The following is a 21,698-nucleotide window of genomic DNA, read 5'->3' on the forward strand; positions in this document are numbered from 1 at the left end:
GGGCAACCAAGCAATAATCTGTGAGGGACCGAGATTTTTTCTCTCTTCATTTTTATCTATCTACATTTCGCGGTGCCGTTCACAACGATCTGATCGCACTGGCAGTCATCTTTTTGTTTTGTTGTGATTCACGAGAAGTGAGACCTGACAATGTCTGCTTCTGACCCCCGTCGGGACCTTCCCGAAGCGGACGATCAGTTCTCCGACAGCGGTTCTTCGACCTCCGATGAGTTGGATATCACCAAGGACGAGGGATGGGAGGACGTGGAGCCAGATGACGATTCGCAGCCCATCGTGGGCTTGTTCAGCACAGACGTTTACCCGGACGTACAATCGATGTTGAAGGAGACCAAGGAGAAGTACAACTTCGACTTCAGGAGGATCCAGAAGGAGCTCGGTGTGTGGCCAACAAAAGTAGTGTAGGAGGGGCCGCGGGATGTGCTTTCACTGTGCCTCCTGTACTATCTTTCTCATTGAGAACTGAAATTCGCAAAGACTTGTTAAACCGGCTAACCTTTCCTCCTTGCTTTATACAATCAGACCTCGATCTCCTGGAAAGTATCAAGCTTGTCAACTACATCCGGTCAGAAGTCAGAGCCGGAAATACCAAGCCGGATATCTCTTCTAAGGCTATCTTTGAGGATGATATCTATATGAGACCCGTCCTCGAGGATGATGCGCTTCTTTACAGTCTCGAAGACCTTGGCGAAACGGAGGCAGAGGGCGATGCACCGGTGTCAAATGCTACTGCCAATGCGAAGAAACGCGTGCTGGAACTGCAAGAACAGTTGGAGCGGCTTCAGGGGCAATTCTCTGAATACAGACTTGCAGTCCAGAAGTCTCTCGATGATCAACTATCCAAAGAGGACGACAGCAGCGCCGCGAAGGGCCCGACTCGCAAAGCCACGGACAGGCTTCAAGAGGCGGATGCCGACTATTTCACTTCCTACTCCTACAACGGTACGTTACCGCGTTGGGACCATGGGTGGTGCGTATGTTTTGGCTGACGCTCCCCTTCTAGCAATCCATGAATCGATGCTTAAGGACGCTATTCGCACCGATTCTTATCGCGACTTCATCTATGAAAACAAGCGCCTTTTCAAGGACAAGGTGGTGCTAGACGTCGGATGTGGCACCGGTATACTGTCAATGTTCTGCGCCAAAGCAGGCGCGAAGATGGTTATTGCGGTTGACAACTCAAACATTATCGAGAGAGCCAGGGAAATTGTGTATGACAACGGTTTTGGTGATGTGATCAAGTATGTATAAAATCCGACTAAAGTTTTGCATATGCCATTGCTGACGAACTGGTCCAAGGTGCGTCCGTGGAAAGATTGAGGAAGTTACCCTGCCGGTTCCGCAAGTGGACATCATCGTCTCCGAATGGATGGGCTACGGTCTTCTCTTTGAGGCCATGTTTGACTCCGTCATCTATGCCAGAGACCGTTACCTTGCACCGGGTGGTCTCATGGTCCCCTCACATGCTACACTCCGTATTGCGCCTCTGGCCGACCCGGATTTCGTGGCGTCTCACATCTCATTCTGGAATGACGTCTATGGATTCAAGATGTCGAGTATGCTTCTCGGAATCCACGACGAGGCCCAGGTTCGAGTCATCCCGCCATCGAGTATCGTTGCGGATTCGAACCTTTTCTTGCAATTGCCACTTCACACTATCACGAAAGAAGAGCTGTCGTTCGTGAAGGATTTCGAACTCACTCTCAAGGAGGACATCGATGCCCTCGACGGTTTCGCCATCTGGTTCGATATATTTTTCATGCCGTCATGCACCTCTACAATCCCAGCGAATGCCGTACCTGTCGACATGCAGAAACAAGGATTTGTAGCATTCACCACCGGGCCTGATGGACCTGAGACGCACTGGCAGCAGGTAGTCCTGCTCATCAATCACGGGCAGAAAGAACCTGCTCACTTAAAGAAGGGTCAGGTCATCAAGGGCCAGATCGAATACCGAAAGAAGGAGGAGAAATCTCGGTCACTGGACATTGAAGTTAAATGGGAGACAGAGGGCGAGAGTGGGAAACAAGGGTGGTCCTTGCAGTAAGGATCTACAAAAGTACATCTTCTTTTTGCGGTATCAATGTACAAATGGGATATGTAGTCTGGATCATAATTCTCGACGGGATGTCACACAAAAAGGAGACAACGGCATTGGGTATCATTTCCATGGATCAGTGAACTATCTAGAAGCAAAAAGGTGTGTTCCGGTAGGAATAGAATCTCTCTGAACTGTTCGATAGAAGCTAGGACTTAAGTGGTTCTCTGGCATCTCTTCTGTCTCTCAAAGTGTCTCTGTGCCGATCTATGGAGTGTTCACGGTCGCGGGCATGGCTTCGAGACTTATGTTCATCGCGATGACTTCGGGAGCGCGAATGTCTCGATTTCCGTTCAGGTGATCTCTCATGGCGGTGATGATGCCGATGGCGATTATGATGACGGTGTGAATGTGTCCTTCTGTGCTTCTGGTCTCTCTCTCCGTCCAAGGTTGCATCTAGGCTGAACCCGTCTAGACTGTCAACGGATCTAGACCGAGACCTAGGTCTCCTTCTCCTTTCCCTTTTCTCTTCTTCTCTCTTTAGTAACTCCAGCTCGCGGATCCTCTCCTCTTGCCATTTCTTTCTTTCACGCTCCACCTCCTTCAATTGACGAACACCCTTCTTCATCGCAGCCAATGGATCGTTTGCGTCCACACGAGCCTTCTCTCGCTCTCTCCTCCTAGGATCTTCGTTGCCCCAGACGTCCTTATCAGGCATGCTATCCGGTGCTACAGCCTCCTTCCATGACGACGAGTACCACGGATTCCGGCCCACAGACTCCTTGAACCCAGCTGCGTTGGAGAACCGCATCGTATACTGGTCTTCGAACTCGCGCTTCTTTTTTGAAGCTTCCGCTTCGGCCTCCGCATTCTTCTCTGCAGGCTTCTTCCCCGTTGCCTTCTCCGGAAAGAGATTGATATGACCAGCGTTATCGACTAGTGGAGCGTCACCGGAGGAGAATCCCAACAGCTCCTCCCGCTTCGCAAGGGCCAAGGCCGCATCCTCTTTAGCGTATCTGATATCGCGATCTGTGTCGTTCTCTCCAGCTATACGTCTCCTCTTTCTGTATCTGTTGGCTTCGTCGCCCTGTCTTCTATCGCGCTTATCTGCGGCAGGTTCAGATGGCGGGGGAGGCGGGGTTGACGGTCGCTCGCCACGAAGGATCTGGATGCGCCGCTCAGCATCTATCTCCTGCATCCGCCGCTCTTCCTCCTCCTCCTGTGCCTTGGCTTGCGCTTCATCCCGTCGCACTCGGGCTATGTTCTCTGCGTTGTAGACGTTCCATGATTTCTTTCCGAGGAGATGCCTGAAGCTGTCAGCATAGCTTGCGAAGAGTCCGGGATAGAAGCTTACAGAGGCATCTGGAAAAAAAACAAAGTAGATATGCAAAAGTGGCGAGTATTAGAGAGCCGTAACCAATAGGTCTACACACACAGACTGGATGAAACGCAAAGTAGCACTGTGAGAGCATCAAGACAGATATCTGATCAACGTGCTCCGTCGAGGAAGCTAAGCTCCGCGGTGGAGAGGTTCGGCGGCGAACGACCCCCGCGAATCGGCGTGGCTGAAACCGGAGCTGCGGTAGTTAAAGTCGACGCTGCGACTCCATCGAGTTTCATTCTGACCACCTCTTGCTTCTTACTTCATACACGTTCCTTCACTCTTCTCCCGCCTGTTACAAAGCTGGAGGGCTCCATACCTTTTCGTCTGAATCAGCAGGATTGCTGATTTCCTTGATCGCAACGGAATTTGGCTGCCTGGACGGCTAGCCATACTGTTGAGCTTACCTAGGTCGATTCTCCATCCGCCTCCGCATTTCACGTTTCGGCTTGGACGGCAACACGATAGATATTTGGGAATAGACAGGAATCCTTTCTGCGTCTTTTCTCACTCCGCAGACAAATACACATCCCGATACCTCAGGCGACAATGTTTAACCGCAACAACTTTCCATTCGGTGGCCGGCCAGACGCCGGTCGCGCTCCCCCGCAGAACCCTTACGGACAGGCGCCTGGGGACGCACGATATGAACCGGTTCCGAGAGGGTATGGAGCTTCGCCTCGTCCAAATGGTTATGATACAGTGATGACTGACGTTCACGGTGATTCAAGAGGATATGGGGCTCCGCAACCTCCCGCAGCAAGACAGCTGCCAGCGCGCCCACCTGTTGGCAGGCCACAGAGCGGCGCAGTTTGGACGCTGCGGCCAGCTAAGAGCCCGGATAATACATATACCTTTGGGAACTTGTAAGTTTTCCTTGTCGAAGATCATCTGGAGAAGACCGCAGCTGATAGTGGTATAGAGTGGCCGTTTCCGCACAGGAGTTTCCTCCCTCCCGAGATGGTAGTGACCTTTTGCTGCTCGTCAACGACCTCTACGTCTTTTCTGCGCGCCCGCTCGATGGGTTTCCGCCTGGACAGATTAGTATGTCCGATCCACAGCGCACATGGGCTGGGGTCGCTTTCACGGACACCGTCAAGGTGCAGTTGTACGACCCTTTCAGCCAAGGCGGGCAGGCCTACCTTGGCTCGACCGATATTGAAGTTGGGTTCGCTGGAAAGAAGAGAGTCGAGACTCCATACGACCAGGATGAGTTGGCAAGCGTTGTGATCAAGGTATGTCTCCGTTAGATCTTACCGTCAAAGGGCGCGCTACTGACTGTTGTAGAACTTTGAAAACCAAATATTCGCTCCCGGCCAGAAGATCCTGATGGATCACAAGAGCATACCTCTTATACTGACCGTGAAGACGGTCCAGCTGATGGATTTGACAGCTGAAAAGCCCGGTACTTCGAATGCCGCCGTGACCACTGAACCTACAGCACGGGGAATCCTTACACGCCATACTCTAATTAATTTCTTCAAGGATGCTAGGACTGGTATAAACTTGAAAGCTTCCAACCGGAGACCGGCAGCGAACTCCATCATTCAGCCGGACTTCAAGTTTGAGGATATGGGTATTGGTGGTCTGGATTCCGAATTCAGTACCATCTTCCGTCGTGCATTTGCCTCTCGTATCTTCCCCCCGGGCCTAATCGAAAAACTGGGCATTCAGCATGTCAAGGGTATCCTGCTATACGGGCCTCCCGGAACTGGTAAAACATTGATTGCTCGTCAAATCGGAAAGATGTTGAACGCTCGGGAACCTAAGGTGATCAACGGTCCTGAAGTGCTCAACAAGTATGTCGGTCAGTCGGAGGAGAACATCAGAAAGCTCTTCGCAGATGCAGAAAAAGAATACAAGGAGAAAGGCGATGAGAGTGGATTGCACATCATCATCTTTGATGAACTTGATGCTGTCTGCAAGCAGCGAGGCAGCGGAGCAGGCGGTGGTACGGGAGTTGGTGACAGCGTGGTGAACCAGCTGCTTTCCAAGCTCGATGGTGTCGATCAGCTCAACAACATTCTTCTTATTGGTATGACCAACAGGATGGATATGATTGATGATGCTCTGCTGCGTCCTGGCCGTCTCGAAGTACACATGGAGATCTCCCTTCCAGATGAGAAGGGTCGAGTCCAGATCTTGAAGATTCACACTCAGAGGATGAGAACTAACAATGTGATGGACTCGGATGTCGATCTCGAGGAGTTGGCACATCTGACGAAGAACTTCTCTGGTGCTGAAATTGGTGGTCTTGTGAAGTCTGCGTCTTCGTTCGCTTTCAGCAGACATGTTAAGGTCGGTACGATGGCTGGTATCAGCGACGACATCGTCAATATGAAGGTGAATCGAGCCGATTTCCTCCATGCTCTTGACGAAGTCAAGCCAGCATTCGGTGTCTCCGAGGAGGAGCTTGCGACGTGCATCCAGTATGGCATTATTCATTTCTCGCCAACCATCAATGAGATCCTGAAGGAAGGACAACTGTTCGTGAAGCAAGTGAGCCAGGCCAAGTCCACCCCTCTGTTCTCTGTGTTATTGCACGGCCCTCCGGCCAGTGGAAAGACAGCACTGGCGGCGAAGATTGCTCTGGACTCTGGCTTTCCTTTCATCAAGCTCATCAGTCCCGAGGACATGGTCGGCTTTAGTGAAGGTGCCAAGGTTCAGCATATCAGTAAGGTGTTCAATGACGCCTACAAGAGTCCTACTAGTGTCGTCGTCGTGGACAACATTGAGAGGATTATTGATTGGGTTCCCATTGGCCCTCGCTTCAGCAATACGGTCTTGCAAACAGTCATGGTATTCTTGAGGAAGCAGCCTGCCAAGGGACGTCGCCTCTTGATCCTAGCCACCACTACAGAACGTGCGGTACTGAAGCAGCTTGACCTTTACAATTCGTTCAACTCTGATATTATGGTCCCCACCGTCAACACCCCCGACGAGCTGAAATATGTCCTCGAACAGTCTGGATCTTTCAACCCTCAGGAAGTGCAACAATCCATCGAAGGGATCGCTGGCATTTCCGAAGAGACTAGGATCGGAGTCGGTGTCAAGCGGGTACTGCTCGGTATCGAGACGGCCAAGCAGGATCCAGACAAGGTGGGACGTTTTACTCGCGTTATCACCCGGGCTATTGATGAGGAGAATATGTTTCAATAAATGTATATACGTGTGACAGTGTTCTGTGGCTATGATGCATGATATATCAGTGTGATATAGTTTCTAATATCTTTCCCTCCCATCTTTTGGAGTAACAGGGGAGGAGAAGCCAGGTTGTTAAGATACGCCTTTAATGTATGCAGTGTGATCTGTGAGTTAGATAGATATTTTACTTATCAGCACGTGACTTTTACCGATAAGAATTACAGATTATTAGTCTGTATTGTTCATCCAAATTAAAGTAGAGAAACACACTAGGGGGTTTTCTTATTAGACAACGTCCCTATAGACATAACCATCACACATTTAAACATCTAGCTTACGGTTCTGTTCATTATTATTTATCTCTGTTTATGCTGCCTCCTTTTAGGTATACAATTACATATCCACGCTCTACGCACAAACTTAGACATCATGGATGACAATCCGGATGATTCTATTGTCGCCGCGGCAATGGGCTTCTCTTCATTTGGAACAAAACCGCAGAAGAATAACACGTCTGAGTTAGGGACATATAAGGGTATGACCAGTTTTCCGTCTTCTGAAACCAAAACAACTGCACCTCTCACACAGCATCTCCAGATACCAAGAAACGCACAATCGAAGACATGTCTCCTGCATCTCATTCTACTATTACTGGTGGTGTTGCTGAAGGTCCGTTTGATCATATTTACTTCTTCCTTGAGCCTGTTTTCGATATCGGCACTGGTGCCAGTCCTGATGTCTATTATCTCTCTTTCTCCCCTGCCCTGCTTGCCCTCCATAGACGCATCTTGACTACCTGGGGGAACCCTACGATGTCTCCTCGTGCTCGTCGATACTCAGACAGCTCCTATTTCCCTATTCTACGGGTTAATGAGGACTGCGATACCATGGCCGAGATACTCGAGGGAAACCATCTGACCATGCCTGAAGAGCTCGACATCTCTGACATGAAAAAAGAACCCCAACCCAACGAGGAAACACCCATAGGCACTCAGAGCCACAGCGAAGTCACTCCCGATAAGCATACTGGAAAGAAAGCCAAGAAAACCAAGAGATCCAAGTTCGAGGGCGAGGCTGGTATTGAAGGGCCCTCTGCTGACGGTTAGACTTCCAACTCAGCCATCACACTTCCGTCTTAGCTACATTGACTGAGTCGCTAAAATCCTGCTCTCTCATCCATATAGGCAACTACAACGACAACGAGAAGGGAAACTTCTATGAAACTCCCAGCGGAACCGTCCTCTCTCCGGGGGAACTTCGTCGTCTGGCCGCTGGCGTGAAGAATGAGAATGGAGACACCGTTTTCTTCCGACCCAGCTTCATTGAAGACCCTTGGGCTGGCCTCAAGCCTGTTAGGATACAGTAGGCGGGGGAAAAGTGAGTCTCTACCATAATCCTCATCTCACGCGTTGAGGACATGACGCGTTACAGAACATACAGGAGCACTTGCTACTTGGTACATTCGATTAACGTTACTGACGAATCCTGCGTTTATAGATACGCCTCTGGTTTGATGACACTTTGGGGATCTCGTTCCTTTCTACGCTGTATTGTTATTTGGTTTTGTTTTACTTAATTTTTCCTTTTTTTTTTTTTCTCTTATCTTTGGGTCTTTGGGCCTTACAAGACCCATGATACTCGCTTGTCCTGTATTTTAGATCGGTGCCTAGTGCACCTTGGGCCTCTCTCGCCCAGTATGCATCGCTCTGGGGAATGAATTTGTCTACAGCTTGTATCATCAATGTGAGCTAATAATCCGGATTCGCAAGATCAATCAAGTTGGCAGCGTTTCAGAACGATATATGAAGAAAGGCGATAATGTAATATCGGCTATGCCTGTAAAATTCTAACGATGCTATACATAGTTAACAAGCCCAGAACAGACCCCAACTCCCATGCCCAATATGAACCGTATAAGAAGAAGAATCATGCAAACCAACCATCCGTGCTAGGGTGACAATTAGTACACCCGAAAATGATGGGGATATCATCATAAACCCAAATACGCTCTATATCATGTGGTACAGCACGCCTTGTGGTCAATTCGTGCTTCGCAACGTCAAACCAAGTATCTCTTATAGGTTGATGTTCACTCCCATTCAATGCACCCTTAAAGACCAGAGAACTCCTTTCATCCCGCGCGTTCTTCATCAAGTCATTTTCGAAATTCTGCATGAAATATTTCCGTTGTGCTCGTTGGCTTCCCCCGTCGCCGATCTCTGCTGAAAGATACTCCAAGATCCGTACGAATGGCGAGAATGTCAGCAAGGAACCAATCCAGCTGTCGTCGGATGTGCCTTGCTCTTCGGGAGGCACGGTGTTCCGCAAGATTGAAACCAAGAGCTGCATGCAATGATGGGTTGATATAAGTGTAGGTGTGTCTGTGAAAGGCGGCGATTGTAATATCTTGAACTGCAGTTCTCGGTACATAGTCTTCCGTACATCAGGTGGTATGGGAACCGGTAGTCGTCCTGCTTCGAATTCTTGCAGGAGGATATTCTTGTGTTCTTGTCGAGAACGGGCGTATGTTTCTAGGAAATAAAGTACACAATACCTGCAGCCGTTGAATTCGCGCATTAGCCTGGTTCCCTGACAGTCTCAACCTGGGGTAGTTAGGTAGCCTTACATGAGTGGGGTAAGGTTAAACCACAAGCTTGCGACACCTCGCTTGGAAAACTCCTGGCGCTCGCTCTTCAATGGAAATCTGAGCTTGACGAACGCTGGCTCACGATGCAGGAACCCGTTCATCACAAGATTCGCAATATACCAGCACAGCCTTGAGCACCATTTCTGCCGCCGGCGCAGACTATGCAAGTATCTGAAAGTATAAAGATGGCCGCCTTTCGCACTCTTCGCCGGCGGGAAGAGGTCAGACAGCAGCATCACATCATCTTCTGGATTTCGAGTGTAGGTGCGCTCATTATCGATCGGCGAGGGAAGGGTTCCATGTCTGCGCTGGCGGAGATATTGTCGAGCGATAGAATGCTCATGTGCAGTGAGGACCTCGTAGAAAGCGCGGCAGACAAGCCTCAGGGGCAACAGGTCTTGAACACTGCATTGGGCGAATATCTTTATCTGGATCTCTACCGGAAGAAGATCCCAAGGCGAAGACGTAGGGGTGGAATGCACTTTGCTCGCGCTGCAGTTCATTTGTCAATTAGCACCGGTAGATCAATACACTAACAGCTGAGCTGCTGCTGCGGTACCATAGTAGTTAATACATACCTCGCTGGCGCGTTCGGTCTGGGCGACTTGTCGTCCCCTCTCCTGCCTCTGTCGACGGAAAAGCGGAATTTCTTGACCTGGCTCTGGAGAACGGATATCATCGCGGACCGGCCAACTGCATGGGGAGGCCAGCTCCAGCATCAAGTCCAGCATTTAAGAACGGAGAAAGCGCCGCGGTTTTGACTTCTGGCCACACGCAGCGCCAAGTGGGATAAGCAAGTGACTAAGCCCGCCGGCGATCATCGGTTTGGGGATTGTCTCATATCACAGCCACGCACCGGCATATCGTAGAGGATTCTGAAGTAGCAGCTCTTCCAGCCCGTTCTCAGGCATCGGCAATCTTTCTGGTCGACATCTCGCACGTTCGCCTGCATATGCGGCAGACTTGAACTGTGTAGTGCTGTCGGGCTTCGACGAGTATCCGCCCTGGCTTTCTGTCGATACCGCGGGTTCACCTGCGACTCCTGGAACAGTTTCTGGACAAGCGAGGCCGAATCATTCACGCATGGATATGCAAATGAAGAAAGGCGAAATGTGGTCGCACTGTCCCTTGTACATACGAACTGTGTTAAGGGTGGAGTCGAGTCGAGTCGAGTCGAGTGTATCTTCCGTGACCCGCTGCCGCCACGACGACGCAGAAAAGGACCCTGAGGCCAATGTAGCGAGTTCAATTCCGCGAATTGGATACTATGAGGATGTTATGAAGAACCGGCTGATTCCATATGTCTCTGTCTTGCATGACAAATCATCACGCTCAGAGGATAATAATAGGGCTGCGATCAACTCTTCAAAACTCATACCAAGAGATAGCCGTGCTTCTGTCCCGGCACCTGGGAGACTTACAGTGTAAGTACAAATGGAAGCCTTTGTATATTGACAAGTGTGTTGGCTTCTTCCTTGCGATTATATATAGCAGTCGCTTATACCAGCAGTAATCTATGGACTAGCGTAAGCCACGAGGTACGTGAAAGGGTCCTATTTATACTTGTTACCCATGCTTACTCTAGATAGTAGCTCAAAGATGTACTGGAGGAGACACTCCATGCTTCTTCCGAATCTGAAAATGAAGAACCCGCGCTGTCCGATCAGGCACATGGTCCTGAAACTTGACGAATTGTTACTCAAATATCCTGCATTGGAAATACAATGAATCATCACCAATTATATTCGTGATAAGAAAATGGCCAGGTTCTCGAATGGTTTTCGGGTTTGTTGACTCCTCCCGCTTCGTAATCACAATAAACCCCGTATATATACATATAGGAATATCACACCTTGGCAGCACACGTCAGTTATTTACTGCCTCTCAGCGTTTCATAACATCTCAGCCGACCTCGTGTTTGACCCAAGTGCACCGGACATGTGCCATCTCTGGGGTAGAACAGCTTCCAAATCGGGAGGACCGAACTGTATGCTTGATCACCGTATATTTGCTGAAAAGAGCACTCGAAGCAATCGAGGTGGGATATTATTTATCACTGAAATTTGCCATCATTACCTCTCCTGGGCTTTTTTATCTTCAGCAGGGAACCGCCTTGAATTCAGTTGTTTGCTGCATGTGACAGATGCGTCAACTATATAGATCTGTCTTCGAGATCTACTGCGACGTTACGCATTTGACACCGTTTTCGACGGAACACCTCCCCTCCTCCCCAGAAAAACGAATAACTTCCCCATCTCTGGCCTTTCTTCTCTCCCAATAGCCTGCACGCCAAGCGTATCTCCATAGAATCTTTCATTCTTGCCTTCTTCTGCCACCAGCATCACTCTCCTCATATACGGCATATTGCTCCCGGATAGAGTCTCTGCAATGCAGTCGATGAGCCAGGAACCCAGTCCGCAGGACTGATACGCAGGTAGGATATAGACGTCCGCCAAATAGGCAAACGTGATGGTATCGGTGATGAGACGAGCAAACCCCACTTGTTCAACGGATTCGGTATCTATAGATAGATTTTCGCCGCTTAGCTGGGAATTATTCCGACTTGCATCACTCTCTTCGATGTCGACTTTATGTTCGTTATCTCGCAGGCGCGAGGGACGTTTGTAAACTCCAAAGCAGAGTGACCCCGCTAAGATCTGTTTCAGGACTTCTTCGGGGAAGGGTTTCGCCCAGTAGAGAAACTCCATGGAGAAGGCATCATTAATTGCCTTTGCTGATAGGAATTTTGGATCTGTTGAGATGAAGAAGTCATTGTCATTCACCTCTTGAGAGTTTGTCTCATGTTTTCTTCTCCATGTGCGGGGCGGGACGAGGGAAGAAGGTGGGAGCATCGTTCTCGGTTATAATGGCTGCAAAATGTCTGCTCGCGACGGACGGTTTCTGAAATAGGTTTATTTGCAGTATATGAGTTGAATGTAAGGTTGGTTTGTATTGTTGAGTCTCATAGCACTGCGCGGGCGGGGCTATAAAAGGTTACTGGAGGTGCCAGCTCAGCGTGCGCTACTATTCGATTATTCTGTGGAACATGGGCAAGATGTCCCACGATGCTCAAGGCTGGTATTATTTGCAGTTTACAGAAAGGAGCATTCTTGTGTTCATTACGCATTAAGTGGTATTGATACTGACTGACATGCAGACTTAAGAACCGACAGGACAACCCGGATATAGACATAATAACAGCCTCAAAAGAGGCTTTTCAATTTCCGCCTTGCTTCGTAAGGACTCCAGTTGGTGCCAGATCAAGCTCCACAGGACCGAAATACTCTTTGAAGGCATCCGATAGTGTCTCTTCAGTCAAGTGCATATGCTCGCCCGGAAGAGTCTTGAACTCCAGCTTCCCCTCCTCGTCCAACACCTTCAATCCTAGCCAATCTTCTTTATACAACTCTCTTTCCTTCAATGGTGTGACCTCCCCAGAAGTCATGTTGACTTCGGCGAACCAGGCGCTCTCCTTCGGAACAGCAGTCTGATCGTTCTCGAACATGAACATTGCAAACCGATTCAGCGACATCAGATTCTTCTTGTAGGTCACGTTCTTCAGGGCACGCTCGTTGTTCACGTCTGCCAGAAAGTTGCTATGCTCTAGGTACAAATCCAGCTCCGCTGGGTCACGGAAGTATTGTGCAGGCACCAGGCGCGACTGAACGAAATCTGTCCACGTTCCGGACCGCAACAGAGCCTCCGCACCGCGGCAAACCCAATCGCCAGCACTGGCGCATGATTGGAACTTCGAGATGCCGTTGTGCTGGCTCCCAAAGGTGACAAGGTTGCGGACCGGCGGGAAGTTACAACGTTCGACGTAGGCGCGCAGGAACTGTCCACCTTGGGAGAATCCCATGGCGTTGATAGCGGGTGCAGTGCTCAAGATCGGCTCTGATGCCAACTGCGCGCAGACATCCTCTACCTGCTCAGTGAGGTTGCCAAAGAAGGTTGCCTGGCGGTCCGCGGAAGCAGAGTCCGCCAACTTGATGATATGCACGTAGGTCCCCGGGTTAACCTCTTCAGCCAGGGCAGCGACCTCGCGAAGCCCTTCGCGAGCATAGTCATCACCTAGGCCGTGCCATATCACCAACGGGAGAGGCGTAAGCTCCTTCTCTGCGGGACGAAAAGACACAGACGTCGGAAGTGCGGCGGAGATGGCGGATAGCACAAGCGACCCGACCGTGAAAGGTAAGACAAGCATCGTTCCTCAGTATCTCCCAAATAATAGTTAGTCCCTATTTATCGTCAGCTCCTTTTGATATTTGATAAAGCAGCAGCTGGGACTGCTCGGAGACGTGGGCTTGTTGATGGAGCAGACGGATGCAGGTTGGGGATGTGATCGCCGTTCTTGGCATCGGCAGTTCAGATCCACATCGGATCGACATCCGTCATGGGAAACATGACGCTCTTTGATGAAGAACATTGATAATTGATAGCCAAGATCCCCTCCCTCCTCGCTTCATTGCTCCGGTATGATAACCTGACGGGCAGTGTTACTCCCTATCGCAACTTCCCCTCTGACTTTGGCTTTGCGGGCAAGGGAGTCTATCTCGGATATGCCGGGGTATGTACAAGAGCGATATTAGCTGCCAACTGCGGAGCAGCGGTATCACGATAGTTCGATGCAGACAACCCCTGCTCGTCTTATGTAGATAGCCACGGCCGCGAGCTTTCTATGAGCTCAAGTACATTCAGGATCCGCGCTGTCTGTCGATTCTGACGCGATTACTTGATTATTGACCAATGCTTTCAGATGACGCGTCAGTTAGACTCTCTGCTAACTGTCGTGCCGCTCGTCTTCAGCTACCCAAGAGTTTGGGCTTCTACTGATCCGAAAGCTGCTCAACAAAGATGCAAAACCGATCAGGTTCGAGTACAGCTTTAGACGTTGGAAACAAAGAGCGTCATTCGTCGCCATGGGCACGATTCAAGAGTCATTTTCGAATGAGGCCACCCGACGATGATGAGCCACAGTACGACGCAGATGTCAAAACGCTTCATCATAGATCTGGCTGACAGCCTTCAGGGACTGGTGGATTGCATCAACGGCAATCCCTCTTGTAGCTGCAGCTGCTGGGCCTCTAGCCAACGTTATGTCTATCAATGCGCTGGTGAACCCGCTACGAAATCACATATTACCAAACGCCAGCGGCCCGGACGATCCGTTAGAGCAAGTAGGCATTCACGATCCGCACTGGTGAGTTTCCATTCATGTCGGAGAATAATTTTGAATATATAAGGTTAAATCTCGCACAGGTGCATTGCACTCAATGCCACTTCGTTGGCCTGTGGAGCCGCTGGCAACATATTTCTCTTGTTTACATTCACTCGAACTGTCCGATACATAGTGGGCGTGCCTCTTTCGATCATTTTATGGCTCGTAGCAACAGGACTAGTGAGTTGCAAGCTCTCTATAATCATTTCACCATGACTGTTCTGACAGTCACCCTCAAAGCTGGTCGGAATCACCGCTGCAGTTGACCTATACATACCTCCCATTCCACCACATCAAATCTACTCCCAGGGTTACTGGAGTGCTGTGATCGCAGCAATACTCTACTTCATTCTATGTCTTATCTTGATGATTAACATGCTGGGGTACTTCCTTGGCCATTACCCGCAGCGCTTTGCATTGACAGATGAACAACGAACCTTGATCCTGCAGACTATGGCATTTTTGATTTGGTTGCTTATTGGTGCCGCTGTATTCCAGAGGGTAATGGGCATATCTTTTGCAAATGCTTTGTATTTTTCGGATGTCACGGTTCTCACGTTAGGCTTTGGTGATATAATCCCACCGAATGTTGTGAGCAGAGGTCTAATATTCCCCTATGCCGTGTTAGGAATAATCATCCTGGGTCTAGTGGTGGGAAGTATACGTGAATTTGCGGGGGAAATGAGTTACAATAATGTGGTGAAAGCTCATTTGCAACGACGGCGGGAAGCAGCTGTCGCGCGATCCGTGACAATCGAACGGGGAGACAGTGACGGAGATGTCGAGGACGGAGTTCCTCGGTCAGCCATATCGCGCAGGGAGAGCATCAGATCTGGCCGCGCGAAATCAGGCAGGAGCTACAGGAAGAGGCTCAAGAGGAAACCTATACGCAGCGCTATCAGTGCCCTCGGCCGTGCTGCGGTAAACCGTCCGAAAGTACTTATCATGAGGGAAGAGAAAGACCGGTTTGATGCAATGCGTGCCATCCAATCCGAGACCATACGATTCCACCGCTGGTTCACTCTGTCTATGAGTATACTCGCCTTCGCAATTGTCTGGACCGGCGGAGCAGCCGTATTCTGGGCTCTGGAATCACTCGACTATTTCAGTGCGCTATACTTCGGATTCTGTTCTCTCCTGACTATCGGTTATGGAGACATCACGCCGAAATCCAACCCCGGAAGACCCTTTTTTATCGTGTGGTCCTTGATCGCCGTTCCAACCATGACAATTCTCATCTCAGAAATGAGTGACACTATAGTTGCCGGTTTCAAACAAGCAACCAATGATTTCGGAGAATGGACAATCCTACCACAGGTAGACAGATACAGAAAATTCTTCGGTAAATTCCCCGGTCTCCGAAAGATCCTGCGCAGCAGTGAAGAGAAAAGACGTGTATCGCGCGGATTCCAGGTTGGTCTCGACGTCGAGCTTGACTCGGACGGCAACCCCGTCGCGGACCGTCCAACACCCACGATCGAAGAGCTGGCTCGATCTCCAGGGAATTCTAATCGAGCACTTGCGCGAGACCTCGCCTTCGCTATCCGTAGGGTTGCCGACGATTTCGGCTCCGGAGGAACAAAGCAGTACAGCTACGAAGAATGGGTTGAGTTTACGCGACTCATCCGCTTTACGGAAATTGTTCCTCCCGGAGTGGAGGGCCTTGAGAAGAATGAATACCTCTACGGCATCGTGGACTGGGATTGGATTGGAGAGACCAGCCCGATGTTGGCGGAACAGACAGAACCGGAGTGGGTTCTCGACCGGCTCTGCGAGAGCCTGATACGCTATCTAGATATGGATAATACAGCAGAAGAAGAAGAGAAAGAAGAAGCACCAGTGTTGAAGAAAGAGAGAGATCTTGGCTCCCAAGACGGTTCAGACCAGGATCGGCACGCCGACGAGCCCCAGCCATGGTCGGATTCCACCGCTCGTGGACCTGGAAACGACGGCTTCTCACATCCTCCTGTTGGTAGGGACTGGACTTCGAGTGGCCAGTCTGGACGAGGGCGCTCTGGTGATGGTGGAAGAACGTCTTCTGAAAACCGAAGGGATAGCGCATGAAATAGTTTATCTGTTTCTTGCTGTATATTACCAATGACCATCAATCACTATCAGTGACTGCTCAGCATGTCCTGGAACTGGTCTTCGTTGTATATATGTATATACATATTAGTCTTCGTTAACGATTAAATTAAGTTACATATACCAGATTCCAAGTATATAAGGAAATGCAACGGCCCCCCCCCCCCCTACAAAACGGGCACAATTAGCGTCGAAACGGTTTCTTGAAGACAGGCACTTTCTCGACATTTTCGGCATGTATATTCTCGAATCTAGCAGAGCTATCATCCTGGCACTGGGGTTCCTGCTGCGAAGCGGACAAAAGTCCAGGCGAAAATGGACTCCATCTCGGTACGGACGATGTATTTGGTTGAGTTTGCAGCACGGATAATCGATCTGTAGAACACGATCGTGCATTAATCCCGCTGCTATGAAGGAGGAACTGGGGAGATGCGGTTTTCTCATTCCTTATATGGGTCACTGGAGATCCTGCATTTGTATCTGTATTTGTATCTGCGAAGATGTACGACGGTAGGCCTTCACCGGACGAAGATTGGTCCCATTGTTTGTTCCCTGATATTGTGGCATTGTCTATAAGGGAATGCGGTGTCGCTTCTCGCTGATGGTGGTTGTTTTCAGATGAGAATCTGTTGTTAATCCAAGTATCTTTATGCGGATCTGTCGGTCTGTGTTTGCGAAGAAATGTATTTGGCAGCGGGATAGCCATGGGGCTTGTAGCGAGTTCTCTATGGCTGTGGTTTCTTAGCTCGTTCGATCTGTAATCGTAGAGATTCTGGCGAATGTTTTGATCCGATGGTGGAAACCGACCATACAGGTCGCTGGAGGATACTACTGCTGGGCGCGTGCGGTTTTCTTCGATTTGGTCATCTTGGGGAGACTGTCCAAAGAACTTCACTGGAGAGTGAGAATGGTCTGCCGATTCCGGTGAAACCCGTCCTGTCCCCAGTGGTCTGAAGATTTTGTGCTTTACTGCAGGAAGTCTACCGGACTGCTGATTGCTGGAAAAGGACAGTCGATCCGTCACTGACAGCCTTGTCTGCCTGTCATCTGAGATCTGACTGGGGAGAAATGGAGAGAACAGGTTGCTTCTGTCCCTGGAGATGCTACTTTGTCTGTCATCATTCCGCAGAAGCGATGAGATGTTCAATCTCCCTTCTCTTTCTGCAAGAACTTGGTCATCGATGGTGAATCGATTACAGACTGGACGGCCAGTCGCCCGTGACACGCAGGGAGAGTTTTGTGTCGAAGCAGTATCCGCCGGCTCAGAAGCGACGGAGGAATAGCCATCACTTTCATAGCCATTCTCACTCACGAGCTTCCTTGAAGAAGTATACTTTGAATAAATATCGTCTGATATAGAGTGCCGCTGATGGTTTTGAGCAGAGCTTGGCGTATACTTGGTCCCATCCATCTCATGGTCAGCGCTACCAAGAAGCAGTGAAGATTGGTCTGCGGCACGATATTGCTGGGTTCGCCTCCTTGATCTTTCTCTGGCCTTCACTATACTCGAAGGAATATGCCTTTCTTCTCTGTCCAAGAGCATAGATTCTGAGGACTGCTGGCTATGCTGTAATTTTGCCGCCGTTGACAAGGGAGCCGTATCTGGCCGGTAATCCCTGATCGTTATATTTATATCTCTAGGGGTGCCAGTCTTATTCCCTTCGTGGTCAAGTTTCCTCCGTTTTCTGGTATAGAACTCTGGCGATATGACTCTTTGGGCTGGGGCTTTCTGACGCTTGCGATCATCATCTGTTATCTTCCTTCTCCTGCCCACCTTCTCTCTTTCTTCAGCAGAGACGTAGGACATTTTTAGCGGACGAGTGACTGAGACTGTAACCCAGTCATTCTTTTGCAGCAACTTTTGCTTGAGAATATCCAATCGAGAAGAGCTGGCGGGGTGCTCTGTCGTGATCTTGTCAAGGTAAGCCATGAATAAGACGTCTGATAATTAAACCATCCACTTACGTTTCCATCTGTGCCCTTCCGCGTCTGTGAGTCTCCCGAGCGACCAGGTTCTTCTGAAGAATTGGCTCGACGTTGGGATATATATCTGCTGTCAGACTCCCTGGAGCATGGCACGTGAGAATGCTCCTGGTCTCCTTTCCCAGTCGCTGGAAGCTGGTTCCAGGCAGGCAGTGAACTGAACGGGGTATTATCCTGTTGATGAGATTCCTTCTGGACTTTTAATCTGGCTTTCGCAAAGTGCTGCTTTTGTCTTCTGGAGCGTGATCCAGGTTTATTGTGCGAGTGCCGTTGAAGTCGGCCACCAGTCCAATTCATCGGAGGAGAGTGGTTTAGTCTGTCAGTCGAGCAACGGTTTATTGACAGATAGAGATGGAAAGATCAGTATAACAAGAGGTCGGGTAAAGAAGGATAAATTTCAACGTGTGGTTACTGTTCCTGATAGAACGAACGCCATGTGACGCGGAGATAAGTCAGGGGATCTTCTCCGGAGAACATGATGCTAGCCCTACGAGTACCGCTGATTCTTTTCTGTGTGCCAGCTTCTCATTTTTACAGATCATGACTCTCGTGAAGGCGCAGAATATAAATTTCTTCAAGTAGCTTTGACAGGGATATCACTACCAAATATCCCCGGTCGTTCTTATTCGAGGCGGAAAGGAATAGTTATATATATGGGGCCGGACAGCAGACATCACCAAGCTTAGTAAGCCTAGCTAGATGCACATGAATCCACAAGCTTACCACGGCATTGAAATGTTGAAGCTTTTCCAGACCCAATTTCTTCACTGTCGCCATCTACCTACTCGTACTGTAACTATATCGATTCCATTCCATGGAGCTAACTTAGCTTCTGTGGTCGGGTCTCGGACATAGGTACTGCCGCTTCCGAGGTTAAAGCACACAAAATTTCGCCCTCAGAACTTTTCCTACTCTATCGGTCGCACAAAAAGATGGGCAATGATTCCATTGAATTGTGTCGCCACAATATTTTACCTCTCAGCACTTGGCAGTGACGATGATGATATGTGTACAATTGACATGATGAGGATGATCAGTTAATACTATTTCTGTCATGACGATCATGACGATGATGATGATGATGCTAGAGATATTGGATGGCAGCCAGTGCCCAACTGTCCTGTAGGTGAGTTGATTGCTAATTTCCGCCGATTACTTTGCCTTCCACTTGCAGAAGAACAAGTCTTCTCTCAATGATGATCACCATATTCATAAGCATAGTTCACCTGAGGTCTTCGGATCGCTGAACGACAAACATATACCATCTTTCGCTCCTATCTGAAAACACCTGTTCCCTTTGCCTGGCAGCCTTTGTTTCTTTTAGCGCGACGTGACGCTGACCACCTGTAGATCCTAGTCTCGATAGTGTCCTTTCCCAGCAGTCTGCTTCATCTAGCGGCTCTGCGAGGTGCGCAGTGCCGAGTTGGGGACGGCGACTGCATTGCTGCCCGACAGTCCCATGACTTGTCCATCCTGTCCCCTTCGCGGTCTGAAGGCCCGAAATCAGTCGTAGCCGCCGTCGTTCGCTTATGTTCGACTTGAATAGATAAATCAATTCATCTTCCCGCGCAGTCCCCCTTTTTCTTTTTGCTCTCATCCCATCTGCCTGTGTCCTCACTCACTCTCTCTTTTGGTCGGAAATTACCGCCCAAGGCTGACGGTTTTCCGTAGAGGGTCCGAGTGGGACGAGCCAATACCCATATTATTATTCTCGTAACCCGTGTCTCATGCTCTCCCCCCTCCTTCTTTGCCGGTAGGATTGCAATTGCTCTGCAGCAGACACACCCGGCAAGTCCATGTATGGTTGGCTCGTATGACTGCCGGAGGGTGTGACTCTGGGCCAGTTGTACAGGCGCAGGACCGCCTCGTAGCACTGTTTTGTGGCAGGAGAAGGCCTGTGGTCCAATCGTCCGGGCAGAGCGAGGGCGATGATGTACTGACTGGATGCACGAGAGACGCCCGGCCTTGATTTGCAGGGATTTGTGTGATTTCGCGCTCACCGCTGGCCAGAGGCTGACATCAGGCTGCATACAAATGCCACGTCAAGCCGCGGGCGATTGGCAGACAAGGCGTGATTTCTGCAGCGGAATCACACCCTGCGCAAGTCCGGTTCACGCCCGGCTCGCACCGTCTCCCGAGGCCCCACGCGGTGATTGCCCGCACCGTAACAGAAGGCCCGCTGCCCATGCTGGTTAAAGACCCGGCGTCTCCCCCTTTTGCTGCATCCCCCATTCTGCTTCCTCTTTTTCTCATCTCAGACTCTGAATCAGAAACACCACTACTGACTATACTACTGCTTCCATCCCATACTTTGAAGAAAAATTCACTCTGAGCTTACCCTCACAACACAAATTCTCCTGCTTCTGCATTAAGGTCTTGTTGTGCATGCTTCCAGATCTACTACTCCTCACTACTCAACAACAAACCCACCTGCAACCCGTGGATCTGCTACCACCTCCCTGGCTCCACAAAGATCCCATTGGAATCCAATCCATTTCCGTTTCCTGGACAGGCCCTGCTTTTGCTGTTCTTTTGAAGGACCCATTCTGAGTTGCCCTTTGAAGGGCTGCATCATTGCTCTCCAGGCTTAGTTCTGATCAAGTGACAGATAACAACAGGTAGTCCCCTCACATTTTTCTTTGCGTTCTTCCCCTTGCTTTTGTTGCTTTTTGGACCGGGACCTGTTTCCGTAACCATGTAACCTGGATCATGTGCAAACCGCACAGGAACCTCGGATGATACACTCTCTGGACCTGTTCTCGACTCGTCGCCAGTGCTGCTGGCACGGTCATACATGATGATGATGATGAAACCCCAAGGGACTTCTGGACTCCATGACAGCCGTCAGGAGAATATGGATACTCGAGTGCATAATGCTGCAAACTCGAAGCTCACTGTTGACACCGTGTGGAACCTTGCCAATGGAATACTCACTCCAAGCCTGGAGTCGGGATCTGGATTTGACTTTTGACTTTTGTATGGACCACGAGGACGAACCCAAGGCCCTTAACTCACGTGGACTTCTTTTTTTCTATCTGGACCGGATGACCCTTCCTGTGCTTAAACAACAACAATGGACCAATGGACCCAATCTTCGGATTACCTGGACTTGCTATTGATTTCGTGTGATGACCTTTGTTTGCTACATTTTTGAACCCCCATGGACTCGGGATCGACTCGTAGC

At 49.7% G+C, this 21,698-nt stretch overlaps 10 protein-coding genes across 10 annotated transcripts; 4 read left to right on the forward strand and 6 right to left on the reverse strand.

Moving 5' to 3' along the window:
* Nucleotide 1: 1 nt before the first annotated feature.
* On the forward strand, nt 2-2,165 carry C8Q69DRAFT_240763 (protein arginine methyltransferase RmtB). The gene is made up of 4 exons (XM_028626487.1): nt 2-397; nt 541-960; nt 1,022-1,259; nt 1,318-2,165. Exons 1-4 carry the CDS (start codon nt 151-153, stop codon nt 2,063-2,065), a joined length of 1,653 nt encoding a protein of 550 aa, XP_028485976.1. The 5' UTR covers nt 2-150; the 3' UTR covers nt 2,066-2,165.
* A 99-nt stretch (nt 2,166-2,264) lies between these two features.
* C8Q69DRAFT_506529 (hypothetical protein) lies at nt 2,265-3,418 on the reverse strand (the record flags this gene model as incomplete). Its single annotated transcript, XM_028632811.1, has 2 exons — nt 2,265-3,363; nt 3,411-3,418. The coding sequence occupies 2 exons, from the start codon at nt 3,416-3,418 to the stop codon at nt 2,265-2,267; spliced, it is 1,107 nt and encodes a 368-aa protein (XP_028485977.1).
* A 241-nt stretch (nt 3,419-3,659) lies between these two features.
* C8Q69DRAFT_464871 (AAA+-type ATPase) lies at nt 3,660-6,799 on the forward strand. The gene is made up of 4 exons (XM_028630454.1): nt 3,660-4,102; nt 4,169-4,303; nt 4,360-4,672; nt 4,725-6,799. Exons 1-4 carry the CDS (start codon nt 3,987-3,989, stop codon nt 6,594-6,596), a joined length of 2,436 nt encoding a protein of 811 aa, XP_028485978.1. The 5' UTR covers nt 3,660-3,986; the 3' UTR covers nt 6,597-6,799.
* Nucleotides 6,800-6,850: 51 nt separating this feature from the next.
* C8Q69DRAFT_464876 (hypothetical protein) lies at nt 6,851-8,188 on the forward strand. Its single transcript, XM_028630455.1, has 5 exons — nt 6,851-7,116; nt 7,179-7,250; nt 7,539-7,682; nt 7,766-7,958; nt 8,079-8,188. Exons 1-4 carry the CDS (start codon nt 7,011-7,013, stop codon nt 7,945-7,947), a joined length of 504 nt encoding a protein of 167 aa, XP_028485979.1. The 5' UTR covers nt 6,851-7,010; the 3' UTR covers nt 7,948-7,958; nt 8,079-8,188.
* A 319-nt stretch (nt 8,189-8,507) lies between these two features.
* On the reverse strand, nt 8,508-9,907 carry C8Q69DRAFT_486313 (F-box domain protein; the record flags this gene model as incomplete). The annotated part of the gene is made up of 3 exons (XM_028631893.1): nt 8,508-9,135; nt 9,208-9,720; nt 9,807-9,907. The coding sequence occupies 3 exons, from the start codon at nt 9,905-9,907 to the stop codon at nt 8,508-8,510; spliced, it is 1,242 nt and encodes a 413-aa protein (XP_028485980.1).
* Nucleotides 9,908-11,391: 1,484 nt separating this feature from the next.
* C8Q69DRAFT_240869 (hypothetical protein) lies at nt 11,392-12,203 on the reverse strand. Its single transcript, XM_028626488.1, has one exon. It carries the CDS (start codon nt 12,078-12,080, stop codon nt 11,415-11,417), a length of 666 nt encoding a protein of 221 aa, XP_028485981.1. The 5' UTR covers nt 12,081-12,203; the 3' UTR covers nt 11,392-11,414.
* A 242-nt stretch (nt 12,204-12,445) lies between these two features.
* C8Q69DRAFT_400829 (palmitoyl-protein thioesterase precursor) lies at nt 12,446-13,432 on the reverse strand (the record flags this gene model as incomplete). Its single annotated transcript, XM_028627902.1, has 1 exon — nt 12,446-13,432. One exon carries the CDS (start codon nt 13,430-13,432, stop codon nt 12,446-12,448), a length of 987 nt encoding a protein of 328 aa, XP_028485982.1.
* A 325-nt stretch (nt 13,433-13,757) lies between these two features.
* Nucleotides 13,758-16,613, forward strand: C8Q69DRAFT_240998 (putative ion channel). Its single transcript, XM_028626493.1, has 4 exons — nt 13,758-14,204; nt 14,258-14,428; nt 14,488-14,626; nt 14,687-16,613. The coding sequence occupies exons 1-4, from the start codon at nt 14,083-14,085 to the stop codon at nt 16,508-16,510; spliced, it is 2,256 nt and encodes a 751-aa protein (XP_028485983.1). The 5' UTR covers nt 13,758-14,082; the 3' UTR covers nt 16,511-16,613.
* A 192-nt stretch (nt 16,614-16,805) lies between these two features.
* C8Q69DRAFT_240981 (hypothetical protein) lies at nt 16,806-18,892 on the reverse strand. Its single transcript, XM_028626491.1, has 3 exons — nt 18,497-18,892; nt 17,339-18,443; nt 16,806-17,262 (listed from the first exon to the last, which is right to left on the reverse strand). Exons 1-3 carry the CDS (start codon nt 18,809-18,811, stop codon nt 17,102-17,104), a joined length of 1,581 nt encoding a protein of 526 aa, XP_028485984.1. The 5' UTR covers nt 18,812-18,892; the 3' UTR covers nt 16,806-17,101.
* A 1,327-nt stretch (nt 18,893-20,219) lies between these two features.
* C8Q69DRAFT_444078 (hypothetical protein) lies at nt 20,220-21,310 on the reverse strand (the record flags this gene model as incomplete). The annotated part of the gene is made up of 4 exons (XM_028628973.1): nt 20,220-20,454; nt 20,547-20,823; nt 20,945-21,080; nt 21,146-21,310. The coding sequence occupies 4 exons, from the start codon at nt 21,308-21,310 to the stop codon at nt 20,220-20,222; spliced, it is 813 nt and encodes a 270-aa protein (XP_028485985.1).
* Nucleotides 21,311-21,698: the final 388 nt, after the last annotated feature.

Source organism: Paecilomyces variotii (genome assembly GCF_004022145.1).
Source record: "Paecilomyces variotii strain CBS 101075 chromosome Unknown C8Q69scaffold_4, whole genome shotgun sequence".
Classification (NCBI taxonomy): domain Eukaryota; kingdom Fungi; phylum Ascomycota; class Eurotiomycetes; order Eurotiales; family Thermoascaceae; genus Paecilomyces; species Paecilomyces variotii.